Genomic DNA, 20087 nt, shown 5'->3' with positions numbered 1-20087 from the left:
TCCATCCATCATCCATCCATCATCCATCATCCATCATCCATCCATCATCCATCCATCCATCCATCCATCATCCATCCATCCATCCATCATCCATCCATCCATCCATCATCCATCCATCCATCCATCCATCATCCATCCATCCATCCATCATCCATCCATCCAGATTTAGCTCTACATCCTGAAAGCATTAACTGTCTCCTGTAGAAACAGCATCCAAGCCTTTGACTGTAGCTTTTCCCAGCCTTCTGGCATTCCGTGGTAGGAAGGGTTAAACCAGGATCCCATCTGCACCCCAGGAGGTGCTGGCTGGGAGTTCTCCTGACCTCCCACACCCAGGCTCAGCACAACCTGCAGGGCCTGGCTGAGCTCTGGCTGCTCTTTCCCACATCCATGGGGCACTCATGGCTTGTTCCCCTCCCCTCTCTCCCTGCAGGGCTCCCCTGGGCCCACGGGAGAGCCAGGCCCCTCCGGACCCCCTGGAAAAAGGGTGAGTTGGTTGCTAAGGGAGATTTTCCCAAATGCATTTCTATTAATTTTTTTAAACTCATGTTGTTACTAAGTCTACAATAAATGTTGTGTAAATACCATGTAAAATATGTGATAATTAAAAAAAAAAATAAAATGATGCACCAACCACAGCCGTTGGAAATTGATGGGAAGCTGCCAGGCAAATCCCATGGATTTTTTTTTTTTAAGGATATTAACAGCCCAAAGAAAATCCAAGGATGAGGTATTCCTGTTCTTCCTGCCTTGTGGCAGAACCCAGGGATTCATTTAGCAAGGAGATAATTTAAAAAGCTTTTCAGGGATATTTGTCTCCATTTTGTCTCCTTCCCTGTGGCCGGAGCATCATTTTGCTAATTCCACTGGACCATTGCAGATCAGCAGGATCTGATTGTGTTTCCCATCTATTCTGGGCTTTCTTTAGGGCCCTCCTGGTCCAGCTGGTCCCGAAGGAAGGCAAGGAGAGAAAGGAGCCAAGGTAAGAGCTGAATGGGATTCCACTTGTGCTGTGTCCTTGATACTCCAAGAGGAGCTCCCTCTGCCAAGGCAGGGAGTTGATTTTGCTGCGTGTTACAGCAAATTAGCCTGAATTTGGGGCCACTGGCCTCAAATCTGAGCTTATGTTTCAGCCCTTAACAAGCTCTGTGGAGATAATTAGGGCTTGGTAAGGTCATGGGAATGTTTTCTTTCGTTTGAAACATCCAAGTGCTATATTTGGCAATTTAATGTGTTGTAAATAATGGGGTGTGCACAGCCCCGTGTCCTTTCCCAGGGCGAACACGGCATTAATGGGCTGGGATTGTTTGGGTGGGAGTGCTGGGGAAATGGAGATGGGATTGGAAATTACAGATCCCGTTGTGGCAGCACAGGGGAGGGAGGATGCATGGATGGGTGTCCCAGAGCCAAAGAGCAGCTCCTGCTGGAACTCAGGCAAGGCTGGAAACTGAAGGAGTTTGGAGAGTGCCTGAGCTGGAGGGAGCAGCAGGAAACTCAAAGAGCAGAAAGTTTCATGTGCTTTGCATGGATCTGCATCCACTCCATGCCCTCCTGGCACCATCTCACAAAACCAGCTTATGTCCCAACACAAATTCAACACCCTGCCTCCCCATCCAGGGGGAAGCTGGTTTGGAAGGACCTCCTGGGAAGACTGGGCCCATTGGTCCCCAAGGTGCTCCAGGGAAGCCTGGCCCCGATGGCCTTCGTGGGATTCCTGGTCCAGTTGTGAGTATTCCCACTTTGAGAAAGCTCAGGTTTGTTCCTGTATCCCACCTGCTTGGGAGATGCCTCTTCCCAGTGCTCTGTCCATGCTGGAATGCCTGACAGCAGATAAAGCAAATTTCATGGGGATAATGGGATGGTGAATATCATCTCCCACATGTTTCATTTGAGTCTTGGGTCTTCAGCCACTCTGCAGGAGTGATTTTCCTTGACCTACAAAGTCCCTTTTCCAGCAGAGATTTGAGCATGGAAGGAACATAAATCTTTTTGCTTTTGCCATCTGTGAAAAGCCAGGACAAACGTTCCCTGGCACAGGTGAATAATCAGAATATTCCCAGCTGGGAGCACTGCTATCACTGGGGATGAGAGAATTGCACTCTTTTACAGGGTGAACAAGGTCTCCCAGGATCCCCTGGCCCAGATGGTCCTCCAGGCCCAATGGTATGTCCAGAACATCCAATTCCAAGAGTTTTTGAACTGGGTGAATGAGTGTGACATGAATTCATTCCCTCTTTTGTTTTCCCCGTGTCCCAAAGGGCCCTCCGGGTTTGCCTGGTCTGAAAGGAGACTCTGGTCCTAAAGGGGAGAAGGTGAGAATCCACACAGGATCCCATTGCCTGAGCCCTGCTGGGGTGTGGGGGGACAAATGGCACTGCAGAGGGGTCCTGCAGCTGGCAGGACGAGGCTGGGGAGTGTCACCAGCCCCAGTGACAGCTTTAGAGGAGAGCTGGAGCACTCTGAGTGTGCCCCCAGGAGCTGAGCTGTGGGTGAGTGTGGAGGTGCAGAGCCCTGGCCCATCTCAGGGGAGATTCTGCACTCTACAAACATTTCTGTCACATGTATGTATTTATAGAACCCCAGGGAATAAGCAGCTGCTCCAGTGCAGAGGTTCTTTTGATATTTGTAGCATTTTCTGCTATAAAAATCTCCTATTTTGCTCCACTCTGCTACTTCCACGTGTCAGGGATTGCTACAAACTCCTCTCAGCTCAGCTCAGATATTTGGGATTGGGTCTAGAAATGTCTCTGCTGTCTCCAGTCAGAAATCCTAATTAACATCTGCCATTTTCCCCCAGGGTCACCCAGGTTTAATTGGTCTTATTGGACCTCCAGGAGAGCAGGGAGAAAAGGGTGACAGAGGTCTCCCAGGCCCCCAGGGCTCAGCAGGACCCAAAGGAGAGCAGGTAAATATTCCATAAAACCTTCATGGAAAGTGCAAGGGAGTATTGTACCCTCGAGGAGTTGCAGCACAGCAGAGATGGGCAACCCTGGCAGGAGATCCTTGGCATTTTTTGAGGGATATTAATGTGGTTTATTCAATGTGTGAAATACAGATCTGTTCCAAAATGACCCATTTTAGTGGGAAGCAGATTCTCAAGGGTCGTATGAAAGAGTTGAATAGACTTGAAGGGATGGTGCCATTAAATATTCATCTAAAGGGCTGGTTCTTAAAAAGTGTGAGCCTAAATGAGAAAGGAGCTTCCTTTTCCATGCTCTAAACACCAGGAAAAGCTCCAGATTGGACTGGAATCCTCCAAAACTGGGTGGTCACCTGTGAGCAGGGGTTGGATGTGTAATTTTAGGCCAGAACTGTAAACCAATATTATTTTGCTGTTGTCTTTTAGGGTATCACAGGTCCTTCTGGACCCATCGGACCTCCAGGGCCCCCAGGATTACCGGTAGGTGACAATCAATGGCCTTGGAATCCCTTGGGAGCTGCACAGGCCCTCAGGAGCCACTTTGGTGCTCCCAGAAATGCCCAGCACGGCCCTGACTGTAGGAGGGTGTTGGTCACAATTGGTTTTTTCAGCTGAGCCCTTTAAAAACACTTGGATGAGTCCCAGGAGCTCTGGAAGTGATGTGGGAGATAGGCACCGGGAAATTGTCCCACCCTGTTTCTCTGCCCCCTTCTTTTGGAACATCCACAATCCCATGGGGATTTCTTGCCCTTTTTGCTGATTTTTATCACCTTTTTGGATGCCCAAAGGCCTCGTGCTGCACCCTGGGGTGCCCAGCTGAGTGTCCTGAGCACGGAGCTGGGATCAGCCCCACATTCCAGGAATCACCCAGCTGATTTCCCAGTCCCCACTGGAGGAGTGTGGAGCTCTGCCACAAAAGCTTTTTTGTCAGCTGGCAAATAAAAGCAACACCCAGCTCAAGTGGATGGGGAAAATGGAAATATAAAAGGAGTAAATTTTTTTTTTTAATTTCCTTTCTGAATTCTCTGCTTGGAAATGAACTGATTCCTTTCTGTATTTGTCTCTCTGCAGGGTCCACCTGGTCCCAAAGGTGCTAAAGGCTCATCAGTGAGTATGGACACAGCTCAAGGAAGAGGCTGAGGGGTTTTATTGAGTGTGGGACACACTGGGACTCCCCTCATCAGTAAAATTACTGCAATTAGCAGCGAGGACTGAGCAAACTCGGCCGTTCCAGGCTGCTTAAGCCCAGGAATGGTAACTGGGGAAGGTTTCTGTGCCACAACTGCACTTTCCTGAAGAGCAGAGCAGCAGAGATCACAAGGAGCAACCCAGAGATTAGTCCTGGGGAGAAAAGCTGCTGCTGGAGAGTGCAGGGGATTAAAAATAGTCCATGAAAAGCAAGAGGTGGGAAGCTGGAAAGTGAAGAACTCTGTGAGAAATGAAACTCTGGAACTTTATGGTGCAGACCCGCTGTGCAAGCAGCTAAAAATTCCTCCTTTTGGGCAACTTCTCAGTGTCTTCTTGCCATCCAGAATTCGATGTTTTATTAATTTGAAGATTTTATTTGACTTGCAAAACTGTTGGATTGGTTCGGAGAGTTAAAGATTTTACGCATTTTATGCATTCCGTAGGAAGCATAAGAAAAATCTGACTGTAACTCCAGGTGTTTGATCTTAAACACCAAAAATAACCAAGAAATACCATTTTCTTGGGATGTGAGTCCAGGGAGACTCCTCTTCTGTGCCTGAAGGGACAAAAATGAAGTTTCAGGCACTGTTAAAATGATGTGATAGTAGTACCAGGTGAATTCTCCTGAGTGACTCCTGATTTTTCCCTTGTTTTTCCATCCAGGGTCCCACAGGTCCAAAGGGTGAATCAGGTCTTCCTGGGCCCCCAGGGCCTCCTGTAAGTAGAAGCCATAAGATGAAGCATGAAATGAGCTTCAGACTTCATGGGTGCTGGAATTTGGGGAGCAGAAAAATCTCTGGACAAAGATTCCTTGCCAATCCTAGCAAAGGGTTGGAATCTCCTGGAGACACTGGGGCAGAAATCAGGGTGGGAAGGGAGGAGTTATTAATGGGAAGGTGGAAGAGGACAAGGAGGTGGAAGATGTTGAATCCAGAGGTTTTACCAGCACCATCCATGGGTGTTTTCCACGTCCAGTGTGTATTTGGGGATGTTGCTGCTTTATCCATCTCTCGTGTCCTTTTCCCAATGGAATGAGAAGTTGTGTCTTTTTTTTCCCCCAAAAATCAGGGTCCTCCTGGAGAAGTCATCCAGCCCCTGCCCATCCAGGCTGCCAAGAGGACCAGGAGGAACATTGATGCCAGCCAGCTGCTGGACGACGGCAACGCCGACAACTACATGGACTATGCCGACGGCATGGAGGAGATCTTCGGCTCCCTGAATTCCTTGAAACTGGAAATCGAGCAGATGAAGCATCCCTTGGGCACCCAGCACAACCCAGCACGCACCTGCAAGGACCTGCAGCTCTGCCACCCTGATTTCCCAGATGGTGTGTCCTGGGATGGAGGCAATGCAGGGAACTCTGGGGTTTTCCAGCTCCACGCAGAAGTGAGGGTTGGAAGAGGAGGAATTTGGGGAGTTCATAGGAGATGTGGCTGGTGGAAAAGGAATTTGTAGATCTGGGATGGATATCATTGGAGAGCCCTTCCAGCTGAAATGGTCTGATCTAAAAATGGGGATATGTGCTGGAAAGTCTTCTTCAGCTGGCACCAGAACAGGACCACTTTTCAAAAACTACATATGAATAATAACCCATGAGAGGTGAAACATCCCAGGGTAGGAGGCTGCTGAAGTGCCTCTGACCTGATCCTTTCTTCCCTTCCCTCATCCAGGTGAATACTGGGTTGATCCCAACCAAGGGTGTTCCAGGGACTCTTTCAAAGTTTACTGTAATTTCACAGCTGGTGGAGAGACCTGCATCTTCCCCGACAAGAAATCTGAAGGAGTAAGTCCACAGCACCTTTGCTTTCCCCTCTGTCCTGGTGATAGATGGTTTCCTGATATGAATATTCATAGACAGCAAATTTCAGGAGGATTGAGCAGCAGCAAGGAATATCAAAGATCCAGCATGTTCCTTTGTTGCACAACATTAACTTCTAAAGTACTACGGAATATGTTGACAAAGAAAAGATCAGATATAAACTGTGATTTGGGACAAACCTCTGATGATTTCCCAGGCACAATAAATGCTAAAACCTTCATTTTTTTTTAACTTTGCTGTCCAAGGCAGGGGTGTGTGTTGGTGCAGGAATTGGGAGCTCTGTTTAACTCCTTCCCTCCCACAGCCCTGCTCCACTGCCTGCATGCCCAAGCACCACTGATTGCCCTCCCCTCCCTGTGTCTCCAGGCAGAGCAGATAAATGTTTACCTCCTGTCATTTTTCCTGCTGTTCCTTGTGGGTAAATGATCCTAAATGATTGCAAGCAGGCTCAGAGCTCTCCCTGGCACTGCTGCACGAGGTTGATGAAGTTATTTGTGTAATGATGCTCTTAGCTCAGCCATACCCATCATTTTTGTCCTGTATCCCTGCACTCTATTTTCCAGAGCTGCTCTTCCCGCTGCCCGGGGACCAGCTGTGGCACTGGCCAAGCAGAAACACAACAATTCAGCCTGGGGGAGCTGTGCCAGTGTCACAGTTGTGCTCCAGCTGTGACAAAGCTGAGCTGTTCTCCTGCTGCATTTCATCCACCAGAAATGTGTGTCAGCACAGGACAAATCACATGCGACATAAATCCTCCCTGAGTTTTTCTTGGGGCTGTTTAAAGAGGAGATGGATTTCCTCTTCCTTTGCCATCAGTGTGCTGTGTTTTTCCTCAAAATTTGACAGCTCAAAAAGCAGAGTCTGGCCATGATCTTGCAGGGGCTTGAGCTCCTGCTGTGCTGGTTCAGTGAGGGGCTCTGTGGAGCTGTAGCACTCCTCAGATAAAAATTCCATGCTGGGATCCACAGGAAAAAGCTTCTCCCATCCAGAGGGATGCAGACAGCCACCACCCCAGGCCTGGGCAGTGTCTGAGGGGGTTTGTGATGAGCCACAGCAGAGTTTCAGCCCTGGCTCCTCTCAGCTCATCCCTCCCCCAGCACAAACGCTGGGATTTGCTCTGCAGGTCACCTCCTGCAAAGGGGAGGACAATCCCCACACCTGGAGCTGGGCTGTTGTTTTTGGAGAGATTTCCAGCACAAATGAGGGCATTGTGGGAGGCTGAGGGAACAGCCACGCTCCTTCCCTGGGCTCTGACTCAAAAAAGCTTCAGCTGCTGATCTGGGGCTGTCTTAAGGATGCTCTGATGGCTGATTCCTTGTCCAGGTCACCCCTGGGTACCTGGGGTTCCATCCTGTGTGTCCAACACCTCAAACACAGCAGGCAGGCAGGCAGAGGCTTTTCCTTAATCCATCCTTTGCCTTTCCCAGCCCCACAGCACTGGATTTGGCATTAGAGAGGCACCAGGCTTCTCCAGCACCAGCACTGCCCTCCACATGAAGATCAATGCCCCTTTTCCCAGCCATGCTTCCTTCTTCCCTCTTTGTCTTTCCTTTAAGTTTTCCTGCTGCTGCTGGAATTGCATCCCAAGTTCCTAGAAGGCAGAGACAGCCCTTAGCAGAGGGGGCTGCTGCCAGAGCAGCACCACTCCATCTCCTCTGCTTCAGAGCCACCTTCTGCTCTCATTACTGATGGATAAAAATTTTAAAAACAAAACATTTTAAAGCAAGTTGGACAGTTTCAATAAAACATGCAGACTCTGGAATGAAAGTAACCTTTTTAATTTTGATTGATTTTTTTTTTTTCTTTCTTTCTTTCTCTCTTCCCTCCTTGCCATCCACAAACTAGGCTAGAATTACTTCCTGGCCCAAGGAAAACCCAGGCTCGTGGTTCAGTGAATTCAAGCGCGGTAAACTGGTAAGATGCATCCTGGTGCTTGCTGTTTCCTTTAACCCCCTGTCATATTTTACAGAGTAAAATGGCTCGTTGGCCCAAAGAACAGCCTTCCACATGGTATAGTCAATACAAGCGGGGGTCCTTGGTAAGTGGCTAACCCTGGCCCTGAATCAGAGCTTGTCCTGCTTTGGTATGGCCACACTGCTGCCCTCTGCATGCCCGACTAACCCCCCTCCCAGGCACATGGAAATGTTTAAGGTGGAATCCTGAGAGAGACCCCAAACTCGCTGCAGGTGCAGAAATCCAGTCTGCCTCACTGGGACCTCGGGAACTGAGCTTTGCCCGGGGTTAGAATGGGACACAGGGGTGTCCTGGGGGACCCTGGGGCAGGTTTGTGTTCACAGAGCCCTGCAGGAGTGCTGCATCCCACAGGGAGTGCTGCATCCCACAGGGAATCCTGCATCCCTCAGGGAGTGCTCCATCCCACAGGGAATGCTGCATCCCACAGGAAATGCTGCAATCCCACAGGGAGTGCTGCATCCCACAGGGAGTGCTCTCATCCCACAGGGAATTCTCTCATCCCACAGGGAATGCTCTCATCCCACAGGGAATGCTCTCATCCCACAGGGAATTCTCTCATCCCACAGGGAATGCTCTCATCCCACAGGGAATGCTCTCATCCCACAGGGAATTCTCTCATCCCACAGGGAATGCTGCATCCCACAGGGAATGCTCCATCCCACAGGGAATGCTCTCATCCCACAGGGAGTGCTGCATCCCACAGGGAATCCTGCATCCCACAGGGAATGCTCCATCCCACAGGGAATCCTGCATCCCACAGGGAATGCTCTCATCCCACAGGGAATTCTCTCATCCCACAGGGAGTGCTGCATCCCACAGGGAATGCTGCAATCCCACAGGGAATCCTGCAATCCCACAGGGAATGCCCCATCCCACAGGGAATGCTCTCATCCCACAGGGAATCCTGCAATCCCACAGGGAATGCTCTCATCCCACAGGGAATCCTGCAATCCCACAGGGAATGCTCTCATCCCACAGGGAATGCTGCATCCCACAGGGAATGCTCTCATCCCACAGGGAATCCTGCAATCCCACAGGGAGTGCTCCATCCCACAGGGAATGCTGCAATCCCACAGGGAATGCTGCAATCCCACAGGGAATGCTCCATCCCACAGGGAATGCCCCATCCCACAGGGAGTGCTCCATCCCACAGAGAGTGCTGCATCCCACAGGGAATCCTGCATCCCACAGGGAATGCTGCAATCCCACAGGGAATGCTGCATCCCACAGGGAATGCTCTCATCCCACAGGGAGTGCTCTCATCCCACAGGGAATGCTCTCATCCTACAGGGAGTGCTGCAATCCCACAGGGAATGCTCTCATCCCACAGGGAATGCTGCAATCCCACAGGGAATGCTCTCATCCCACAGGGAATGCCCCATCCCACAGGGAATGCCCCATCCCACAGGGAGTGCTCCATCCCACAGGGAATGCTGCAATCCCACAGGGAATGCTCTCATCCCACAGGCTGAGCTGTTTGTGTCTCCTCCTCTGTCCCCATTTTGGGTGTCCCCGTGCTGCTGTCCCCTCGTTGCTGTCCCCCAGCAGTGCAGCCTCACCCCAAGAGCCCAGAGCTCCATGAAATGATGCTGGAGCCAGGAGCAGGGCGTGGTGCTGCCACCCCAGGGCTGGAGCTGCACATCTCCGGCCTCTCCAGGACATCTCTGTCCCAGAGGATGGATTTTGTCTCCCATGTGGAGATGAACCACACTGGGGACTCCCATGCTGACCCCAGAGCTTGGGAGAACCAAAGTCATCTATTTAAAGGAAAATTTCCAGCCCAAGCCTAGTGGAAAGGAATTTGAGTGAGTCACAATTAAGGATTTTTTTCACAAGGGAAGAGCTGGTTTAAGGTCAAACAGCGTTTGATGTCAGCAAGGCATAAACCAGGAAAAGCTCTGTTTCTTGTCTTGTAACAGGACATGGGGAGATCATTCCCACAGAGAGCCAGGCCTGGGCAGGGATGTCAGATTTGTGTCTCAAACCACAGAAAAGTTCCCCTGGTGCATCAATTCCTGTGGAATTAGCGGGATGCACATAACGAGCTCAGTCAAACCAGGAGGATTTGGGAACAGGCAAATATTCCATGGATAAAAGGATAAAACCAACCTGCCCAGGGGCAGGAGATGTTCTGCTGTGTCCCACTGAGTTGTCCCCTCCCCAGGGCAGGGGGTTCCTGCAGTGCCCCAACTTCCACCTTAAAGGGCAAACAACCCAAGCCCCTGCGTTGTTTCCCACATTTGCCGCATTCCATCGCCACTAAAACACGTTTTGCTCTGATTCTGCCCTCGAGGAGGACACGGCTTCTGGGGCTTCTCTGCATCATCAAATCAGGCTGCAAAGCCAAGGCTTCAGCCTCGTGGCTCCTTGGAAGGCAGCTACTCATAGCTTAATTACAGAGCACTTCATCAGTTAATGTTCCAAATACCTCCACTTCTCCATCTCCCCTGCTTCTCTTTTTCCCAGCTCTGTTAGAGGCTCAGTTGCCAGCCTAGAGCTTAGGGCTTATTCTTTTTTAGATAAAAACATTTCTGGTGCTACTTGGAGCTCTTTTTTCCGTCTTTTTATGTTGTCATTTTCTTGCTTCTTCTTTTTTATTTATTTTTTTTACCTGTCCTGCTTTTTTCTATTTGGAAAAATAAAAAAGCCACCAGTATGTGGAAGACCTCCCTAAGCAAACCCCAAAACAGTCCAACACAGAGACCATAAAAGGTTTTTTTTTTATTTATTTATTTTAGTATTAGCTCTGACTTTGCCTCAGTCAGTACTTGGAACCAATCCACATTTGCCTGGTGGATCCAAAATCAGCTGAAATTTGTGTGTGGATGGGCAGAACCAAAAGGAGTTTGAGTTCCCCTCTGGGTGCTACTCTGCTCCTGTTACTCCGTGGAGAAGGTCCTGGTGTCTTGAGGGGCTGAACCCTTGGGGAACCCCAAAGCTGAGGGGAAGATTTCCAGTGCTGCCAGGGGTTCCAAAATCCTGGGAATTATAAATCCTGGGATTGCACAGCTGGGCAGATGCTGCCTTTCTTCTGGAGACACCTGGAGTAAGAGGGATGCAGTAAATATGAAATACAACCAAACCAGCTGGGTTTGATGCTCCCACACCATCACTGATCAGTGCCACAGAGCACTTGGAGCCAATTCCTCACCTTTCTTCAGGATGCAGCCGAGCTGTGTTTGGAGGGATAAGAGGCTTGCAGATGTTTCCTCTGCTTCCCTTCTGTGTGTGTTGCACACAATTCCCAGCAGCTCTAATGAGGCCTGCATCCCATCCCATCCCATCCCATCCCATCCCATCCCATCCCATCCCATCCCATCCCATCCCATCCCATCCCATCCCGTTATCCCTCCCAGCCACCTCTGGCACCTGCCAGCACAGGGAAAAGAGGAAAGGATTGGATTTTCCCAAACTGAGCAAACATTGTGCATGAAACCATCTCCAAGTGGCTCCAGTTGCAAAGCCAGGACAGGGCTTCACAAAATCTGCACAGGCTGAACAACAAAAGACCCCTTGAAAGGCAGCCAGGCTGCAAAGCAAGCACTGGTTTGAAGTAAAACCAAATAAGAGAAGGTCCTGCAGAGCAGTACTGCCACACTGGCTGTGTGACAGGCTCTTGGCATTTTTTGTCCCCTTCCTTCCACATGCTGGTGGTTTTCTGGTAGCTCCTCCTGGCATGCGTGGCTCTCTCCTGGTCAGTCACATTTAACTCTCAGGAGGACAGTGCAGCAGCATCCTGACAAACCGGTTGGTATCTTGATTTATTTGGATTTTCTCTTTTAATTCAGTGTTTTATTGTGGTTACAAATCTCTTCTACTGTTTGCAGCCTGCACCACAACTCAAGGGTTCGTGGTACCTGGAGGAAATCCACGCTGGTTGGGTGCCTGTGTTTTTTCTCCTGGTTGTTTCTAAAGAAACCCTCAGTCCATCCAGGGCAGTAGTTTGGAGATGCCACCTGAAGCCCAGTCAGTTCATACCTGTAAAAACTCATTCTGTGGGCCGTGAAAATCCCACAAAGTTCTGAATCCCCCAAGTGCTGGGATTGGGTTTCAATAATTTCTTTTTTGTAGGAATATATTCTCCTGCAAGGGAGAAAAAGGAGCCTGGTGGGAAGAATGGAGCAAACCCCAGTGTGCAAGACTGGGAATCACAGTCTGTGTTCACCACAGGGCAGCAAATCCATTTTCCTTTCCCTGAGCAGAGCTTTTCCAACCAGGGCCATCCCCAGTCCTCACCAACAGGGCCAGGACAGCTGCAGATGAGTGCAAAGATTGCTTCAAAGCCCAGGCTCTGGTGCCCAGGAAAAACGAGTGGGGAATACCCCAGAGTGTGCAGAACAAAACACCTCCAGCAGTCAGAAATTTGTGTCAGACAGGACAGGAAGATAAAGCCCTGAGCCCTCACAGAAATTCACCTTCTCTCCTCTTCAAAAGCTGGAGAAATATGCTCAATATTTGCTTAAACTTGAGGCATATCCCCAAATTTCCACCCACTTGCTACCAGGGCTGAAACCCCCTTGGTTTCTTTTTTTTCCCTGCCCTCCTTTTAGATTCAATTTTTTTGCTCACACCCTCACCCCATCCAGCAGGAGAATGAAAAATTCCTGGGTGAGCAGAGCAGCCCCATGGCCACAGCGTGGCAGGAGCAGTGACACTGGTGACACTGGTGTCCCTCAGAGCCAGGAGCAGTGACACTGGTGACACTAGTGTCCCTCAGAGCTCCAGGCCAGGAGCAGTGACACTGGTGACACTGGTGACCCTGGTGTCCCTCAGAGCTCCAGGCCAGGAGCAGTGACACTGGTGACACTGGTGTCCCTCAGAGCCCTGGGCCAGGAGCAGTGACACTGGTGACACTGGTGTCCCTCAGAGCCAGGAGCAGTGACACTGGTGACACTGGTGTCCCTCAGAGCCCTGGGCCAGCAGCAGTGACACTGGTGACACTGGTGTCCCTCAGAGCCCCGGGCCAGGAGCAGTGGCTGTGGTGACACTGGTGTCCCTCAGAGCCCTGGGCCAGGAGCAGTGTGTGTGGTGACACTGGTGACACTGGCGTCCCTCAGAGCCCTGGGCCAGCAGCAGTGACACTGGTGACACTGGTGTCCCTCAGAGCCAGGAGCAGTGACACTGGTGACACTGGTGTCTCTCAGAGCTCCAGACCAGGAGCAGTGACACTGGTGACACTGGTGTCCCTCAGAGCCCTGGGCCAGGAGCAGTGACACTGGTGACACTGGTGTCTCTCAGAGCCCTGGGCCAGGAGCAGTGACACTGGTGACACTGGTGTCCCTCAGAGCCCTGGGCCAGGAGCAGTGTGTGTGGTGACACTGGTGACACTGGTGTCCCCCAGAGCCCTGGGCCAGCAGCAGTGACACTGGTGACACTGGTGTCCCCCAGAGCCCCCAGCTGTGTTTCCTGTCCCTCACTGCCCAGTGTTGTCCCTTCTCCACCTCTCCCAGCTCTCCTACGTGGACTCTGACGGGAACCCCATCGGGGTGGTGCAGATGACCTTCCTGCGTCTGCTGAGCGCCTCAGCCCGCCAGAACATCACCTACAACTGCTACCAGTCGGTGGCCTGGCACGATGCCACCACCAACAGCTATGACAAGGCCATCCGCTTCCTGGGCTCCAACGACGAGGAGATGTCCTACGACAACAACCCCTACATCCGGGCTGCCCTCGACGGCTGCGCGGTACGTGGGTGCTCCTGGCCTTGGGGACACCTTGGGGACACCTTGGGGACACCCTGGGGACACCCTGGGGACACCTCTGTCCCCTCCCCTGCTTGGCCAGCACCATCTTCCCCACAGCAGATCACCCCCAAATGTGCTTCAGGGTTTTCCTTAACATGGCAGACATCATCTTGCTCTTCCCTGCGTTGGAAATAAATGATTCCATGGGAATCCGTGATCCTGCTCCAAGTCAGGGGAAGCTGCAGCACCTCCAGGAATCAAATTAATCTGATTAATCCAATTTATCTGCCTAAAAATGCTGCTTGCTTTCAAAAGCCTCCCTGTGTTTTCGTTCTTAGCCGGTTCCTCGCACGGGGAGAGGCGAGAGATGGCACCCAGTTGAACAGGAAATTTCCAGGGCTTGATAAGAATCTTTCTAACTGCTTCCAGAAATTCTTGGAGGCACAGCAGGCAGGGTTTGGTTGGAATTTTCGTTCTTGCAGCCCCAGGAAGGCTCTGGGCTGTGCTGCTCATGGGGTGCACAAGCACAGCCACAATTTCCAAAGGTGCCTCACATCCTCCCTTTTCTTCTAATTCCTCTTGGATGCTTGATTTGGGTTTAAACTCTGAAAATTCTGCCCTCAGGAGATAAAAATTTGGCAAAGCAGGTGCTGCCTGCATTTATTTTGAGCCCCAGCTTGCTGGTGTAAAAACATTCATAATTCCCACCCTCTGGAACTGCAGCACTTGGAGCCCACGGGACAGAAAGATTGAGATGTTTGACAGAAAAAGCTCCTCACGTAATTTGAGATTGAAATGCTTCTGTTCTGGCACAAACAGATTTTTTACTGATGGAGCAATGAGGAAAATCAGATTAGAACTTTTAACACATTCCTGGAGAGGGAAAGGGCATCCAGCCCCCTTCTGGAAACACTCAGGAGAAGTTTATCCTCAAGTTTTTCATGTCTCCTGCTGACATAACATCCTTGGGGAAAAGGACCTTCTCCTCCCTTCCCCTTCTGAATCTCAGAGCTGCTGGAGGACCACGTGTTGCACATTTTAAAGTGGATCAGCCTCCTGAAAACCTCTACCTTTTGTGCAGATAAATTGGATTAATCTGCTACCCTGGCAGATGGTGCTGCCCAAAGCGCAGGCAGGATATTTGAGATTTATCTATTTACTTAAAGGAGTTTGGGGTTTACAATAGATTCTCTACATTAAAGATGATTTTAGTCTGGCTCTTAGACACATAAAAAAGCCATTAGGAACTTAGAGAACTCCACCAGGAGTTTAGAGGTGCTTTTGCTTCTTTTTTGGGAGTGAGTGCTACAGCCCATCCAATTGCTGGGCTCGGCTGTGCTGGGTTTATGGTTGGCCTCAATCATCCCAAAAGTCTTTTCCATCCTAAATGATCCCAGGATTGAGCCCTACCCTGGGTTGGGCTCGTCCTGCTGTAGTGGGGAGGCTGCTGAATCCAAAGGAGCTCCAGGGCTGATGTTCTTCCCATAATTTGTTTTTCCTGAACTTCCAGCCCTTTCTCATAGCTCCAGCCTGTTCTTCTGAGCCACACAAATCACAGGGAAAGGTAGAGCCCAAAGCTGCTCCATAAATTCTCTTGTTTGTGCAGCTTTGTACGCCCTCGGGGGGCACTTCTGCTTCTCTAATAATTATTTATATTTTGGAAAGAACTCTGTGGCCACCAGGCATGATAAAAAGACAGCAGCACCGTGTGAATTCCATCAAACTTTAAATGTGATCTTTTCACTAATATATTCGAATTAAGTCGCTCCCATTTGCTCAACAAGCCAGGCATGTCCTGGGGGAGAGGAAACAACCCTTCCACAGCCACAATTTTTCCAGGCTCCCATTCCAGCTTGGAAATGTGCTGGAGCAGAGTTAGAGTGTCATGATCTGCTTCTTCCCCAAGGTCTGGGCATCTCTCAAGGATTTTGCAGCAGTCATCTGGGGGCACACGTGTTAAAAGCACAAATAAATTTGTTTGGGTGGTGGTGACTCCGATTTGGGTCCAAAAATTCCCGGGAAAAACCAACACGGTGTTCCCAGCAGAGTGGTGATTATTCAGATGTGCTGATGTTGGCTTGGAGGCATCCTCAGAGCTCCTCTTTCCCTCATTCCAGGCAAGGAAGGGCTACCAGAAAACCATCCTGGAAATCAACACGCCCAAAGTGGAGCAGGTCCCCATAGTCGACATCATGTTCAATGACTTCGGAGAAGCGGCACAGAAATTTGGATTCGAGGTGGGACCAGCTTGCTTCCTGGGCTAAAAGAGCCACCTGAACCTAGTCTCCAAATGAGCAACCTCGTAACCTCATTGCGCCATTTAATTAAAAACAAAAAAAGAGAAAAAAGAAAAAAAAAAGGAGAAAAAAAAGAATTCCTCGTCACGTGCACGGTCTGAAACTGGACAGCGATGGGTTATTTTTTTTTTTTTTTCCCTCCCCACCTATTTTGTTGCGTCCCTGGTTTTGCCCCAGCCCCTCTGTGCCATTCCCAGGATGGATATGGAATCTCATGACCACCAGCCACACACGGAGACCCGGCCCTGTCCCTGCTGCCACCGAGCTGAGCCCACCTCCAGCCAACTCCTCCTTCCTCCTCTTCTCCTTCTCGCCAGGAAGCGTTTGTTTGTTCCTAAGGAAAAAAAAAAAAGGAAAAAACTTGAAATTCCTCATGTCCAGCTTGATGTTGAAGTCCCAGCAGTCCTGGATCTGAAGCTTCTTGGAGGGGTTTTGTTGCCTTCCACAAGGTTTGGATCAGCTCCAGCAAGGAGATGCCATTCTGGCTAATTCCAGAATTTTCCATGTTTCCTCCACTGAGTTTGCCTCATTCCACGTTTTCCAAAGTGCTGACTCAAGGTCACACTGGGCATCTCTTTGCCGTGTCTTAAAGGTGCTTCTATTTTTGTATGTTTGTGAGTAAATATTTGTATCGTATTTTATTTGAAATGTTGGAATGTTTCCGCCTTCAAACCATGCAAGTGACCTTGTCTGTATTAAAGCCACCCCATCCCAGCCAAGCTTCCAGCTGGGAATGAAGACAGCAGCTCCTGTCCCCACTTCTGCCTCTTCCCTGCCCCAAACTGGGATCTGGAGCCTTGGAATTACCCCCAGGATGAGGTGAAACCAGCCCCTGAGCCACAGATGCCTTTTGCAATGATTCCTTTCAAAATGAGGAAATTAAAGCCACTTTTTAACAAATTTCCTACAAGTCCCCTGATCTAAAAGCAGGATCTGCATTGAGTCTCTGCCTTTTCATCAACTTGCTTAACACCTGCATTTTAAATTCATTCTTCCTTTTTTTTTTCATTTCAGCATTCCTTTAAAATAATAAGAATTAAACCTGAATCCATTCCCAGTGGCAGATTCCAGTGGCAGGGGAAATCCATTTGTCCTCTCTGAATATCAAGAATAAAAAAAAAAAACAGGGAAAAAAAAATGAAGAATAAAAAAAAAAAAAGGTGCTTTTTATAGTTATTTTTACATATCTCTGTGGTGCTGATAACTTTAACACAACACTGGGGATACCCTGCCACTGGCCAATCTCCCACTTGGATTTTTAGGCACTTTCAGGCAGATTTTGGCTGCTGATAAATGCATGGCACCTTCTTATCTCTTCTGTCCAAATCCTGCTCCTCTCCTTCCTTGGATGGGCCCGTGTAGTAAGAAGCATTAAATGTTCTTACAATTATTATTATTTTATTTTTATTATTATAATTATTATTATTATAATTATTATTTGGTTTTCCCAAGGATATCCATGTCTTTTCCCAGTGGGAAGCAGAGCAGATTGTCCTCAGTGGCTGAACGTTTGTGGTGCTAATTTATGTGGATGTTGGGTGTCCTGAAGCCGTGGGGGTGCTGCCCGCCCAGCAATCCCGGGAATTTGCAATTTTCCTGCTTTTCTCACTTTTTTTTATTCTTTCCACGGCTCACAACATGCTGACACCCTCTTCTTTTACCATTTATTTTTCCTCCTTGCCCGTTTTCCTTCTTTAGGTCTCTCAGCTGGAAAATAATTGTTGCAAGGTGGGTTTTGTTTTTTTTTTAATTATTATTCTTTGGCCTGGAGCGCTCAGCTCAAGGGGGATTTTTCACCACGAAGGAAAAGACATCACATTTACTGTGAAAAAAGCCTATATATGATGTCTTTTCTCCCCTCCTGCCCAAATTGAGAGCAGCAGCATCCGAGGAAGGGAGGCAAAGCCGTGCTGGAGGGAGCGGCAGCGCCAGCGGTGCTTTTGGAGTCCTGGAGGAGCCGTGTCCATCCCTCTCCCTTCTTCTCCTCTGCTCTCTCCCACTTAAGGGAATTCAAAAAAACCCCAAAAGGTGCTACCCTAAAAACTGCAGACTCCGGCAGCAGAGCAGTGAAAAGGAATTTAGGATAAGAAATAAGGAATTCAGCTTCCCAGTCACCTTGGCAACAGCGGGAAGGGTGGGAAAGGTTGCACATCCCAGCAAAGCCATATCCTGATATTTGTTCACACCTGTGTGTCTGCCCAGGTCATGGGATTCTGCTCTCAATTTTCTCATCAAGGGAGCTTTTTTTTTTTTTTTTTTTTTTTTTTTTCCCCTTTGATTTCTCTGCTTGAAGAAGAAAAAAAAAAAAAAAAAGAGAAAAAGAATAAAAATTTCCTGTGTTGAATTCCACAGTGTTGTAATTGTACTGAGCTCCAAACTGTTCCAATCCCCCCCAGACCACTTAGCTACGGTATATTGCAATAAAATTACTACTTGTATTTGCAGACCTTCTTTTTGTGTAATTTTATTTCCCTCCTCCCCTTAATATATATTGACTTGAACAAATGTTGATAAGAAAAATAAAACCTATGGAAAAAAAAAAAAAACAACAAAAACAACAACTTTTAGTACATAAAGGCCCTTTTTAAAATATAGTGTCAAATGCCATATTGTACATTTCTTCAAAGTCCAATAAACATGTCATAAAATTTAAGTGTAATGCCCATAAGAGCTATTTTTAAATATTTTAAACCTGTGTAATAAAGGAATAAATGTAATAGATTTTTTTTTTCAATAAATCAAGTTTACTGTTTCCACCTAAACCCCCGTGATGTGAATCTCTTGTTGGAGTTGATTGCAGCGGGATTTCCCCAGGAGCCCCCTGCCCTGTGGAGCCTGGAAAGTTCATCAGAGGAGCAGTGGAAGTGGTTAAAAGGTAAAGAAATATTGTAAAATACAATCCAAACCCATCATGGGGAGAAATTCCATGCCTGGAATCTTTTCTTTGGTTTTTTTTTTTTGGTTTTTTCTTTCCCAGTGAGAAATTCCAGTGCAAAAATCCAACCTGGTTTTGGTGGCTGGGACGTGGAGAAGATTGTGTGGCCACCAGCTCTTCACCTTCCCCACAGCAGCAGAAACATCACCAGAGGAGTTTTTCTCTTCTTGATCTTCCCATCCCAAGACAAATTCAGGAAAAATCCCCATTTTTCCAGCCTCTTGGTGAGCTCCTCAACCCCCAGATTCCCGTTCTTGGCCCCAGGGCTCTGCTATGTGGAGGGGAGCACCACGGGGGACACTCTGCTCATCCTCTCCTCCTCCTCTCCTGCAGGTTTCACTCCAGGATCCTCTGGAATTCCCTGTGGGAAACCTCACCAGTGGCTGCCACCAGCTCCGTGTCACTCTGGTTCTCAGGGGCTTCTTCAAACAGCCCCTGGCTGGTGCTGCAGTTCCAGGAGATGTTGGACCTTCGGGAGGAGATGTTGGACCTTCAGGAGGAGATGTTGGACCTTTGGGAGGAGATGTTTGGAGCACTGCAGGTGGGTCAGGTGCAGCTCTGCACGAGGCTCTGAGGTGACCAAGCCAAGCTCTGTGTCCCAGAAGTTTGTGCCCTTCATTCTTCGGCTGCAGATCTTTGATGATTTTCACTCTTTGCTGAAAGGTGTCCAGAGAAGGAGCCAGAGCCACAGATTGGGCCAGTTCCATGGGCAGGGACCTTCCACAGCCCAGGGAGCTGCAAACCCCATCCAACCTGCACCTGAAATGGTTTCATCTTTAGTCATTGGGTCTGTCACTGACTTCTAGGAGCAGTTTTGGGAAATCTTGGGGTGGTATGGCCAAATCTTCATCCAGATGGACCCCAGGAATGCGGAGGTACCACAGCTGCAGGGAGAAATGAGGGCAAAATAACTTTATTTACTTAAACCCGGCTGGAAATACCTGACTTGGACCTTGCTCATCCTTCAAGGTGAGCCCAGCCCGTCTCACCAGCTGTGATTTGCACTCAATCGCTGCTGCTTGCAGCAAACGCCTCTGTGCTGAGGGAAGCTTTGATCTGCTATTAGGGAAAACCAGAGATCTGAGGAGGGATCTGACTGTTTCTGGCACTGCCAGACACGGGAGCCCTGACACATCTTTCACCTCTTTTTGTAGAACATGGCCATGATTTAGTGCTCCAGCTCCAAAGCTGTAACTCCAGCAGGGGAAATACTGAGGGGAATTTTTAGAAGAGTCACAGAAAGAGCAGCAGATTATTGAGACAGGGTGAG

At 49.0% G+C, this 20087-nt stretch overlaps 1 protein-coding gene across 2 annotated transcripts in view; it reads left to right on the top strand.

Moving 5' to 3' along the window:
* Positions 1–18644, top strand: part of COL5A1 (collagen type V alpha 1 chain) — a 138040-nt gene extending 119396 nt beyond the window's left edge. The window contains exons 53-66 of one of the 2 annotated variants that reach the window (XM_058853626.1): positions 434–487; positions 929–982; positions 1618–1725; positions 2110–2163; positions 2259–2312; positions 2798–2905; positions 3347–3400; positions 3992–4027; positions 4772–4825; positions 5177–5435; positions 5779–5891; positions 7897–7965; positions 13352–13585; positions 15703–18644. In XM_058853626.1, coding sequence (XP_058709609.1) covers positions 434–487; positions 929–982; positions 1618–1725; positions 2110–2163; positions 2259–2312; positions 2798–2905; positions 3347–3400; positions 3992–4027; positions 4772–4825; positions 5177–5435; positions 5779–5891; positions 7897–7965; positions 13352–13585; positions 15703–15849 — 1398 coding nt within the window. In that variant the 3' untranslated portion in view covers positions 15850–18644. Of the gene's footprint in view, positions 1–433; positions 488–928; positions 983–1617; positions 1726–2109; positions 2164–2258; positions 2313–2797; positions 2906–3346; positions 3401–3991; positions 4028–4771; positions 4826–5176; positions 5436–5778; positions 5892–7772; positions 7842–7896; positions 7966–13351; positions 13586–15702 lie in introns of both variants that reach the window. The other variant, XM_058853625.1, reaches the window with a different exon arrangement.
* Positions 18645–20087: the final 1443 nt, after the last annotated feature.

The sequence above is a fragment of the Poecile atricapillus genome, chromosome 20 (genome assembly GCF_030490865.1).
Source record: "Poecile atricapillus isolate bPoeAtr1 chromosome 20, bPoeAtr1.hap1, whole genome shotgun sequence".
Taxonomy (NCBI): domain Eukaryota; kingdom Metazoa; phylum Chordata; class Aves; order Passeriformes; family Paridae; genus Poecile; species Poecile atricapillus.
Note: the sequence above shows the minus strand (reverse complement) of the source record. Positions and strands in the feature narration are given on the sequence as shown.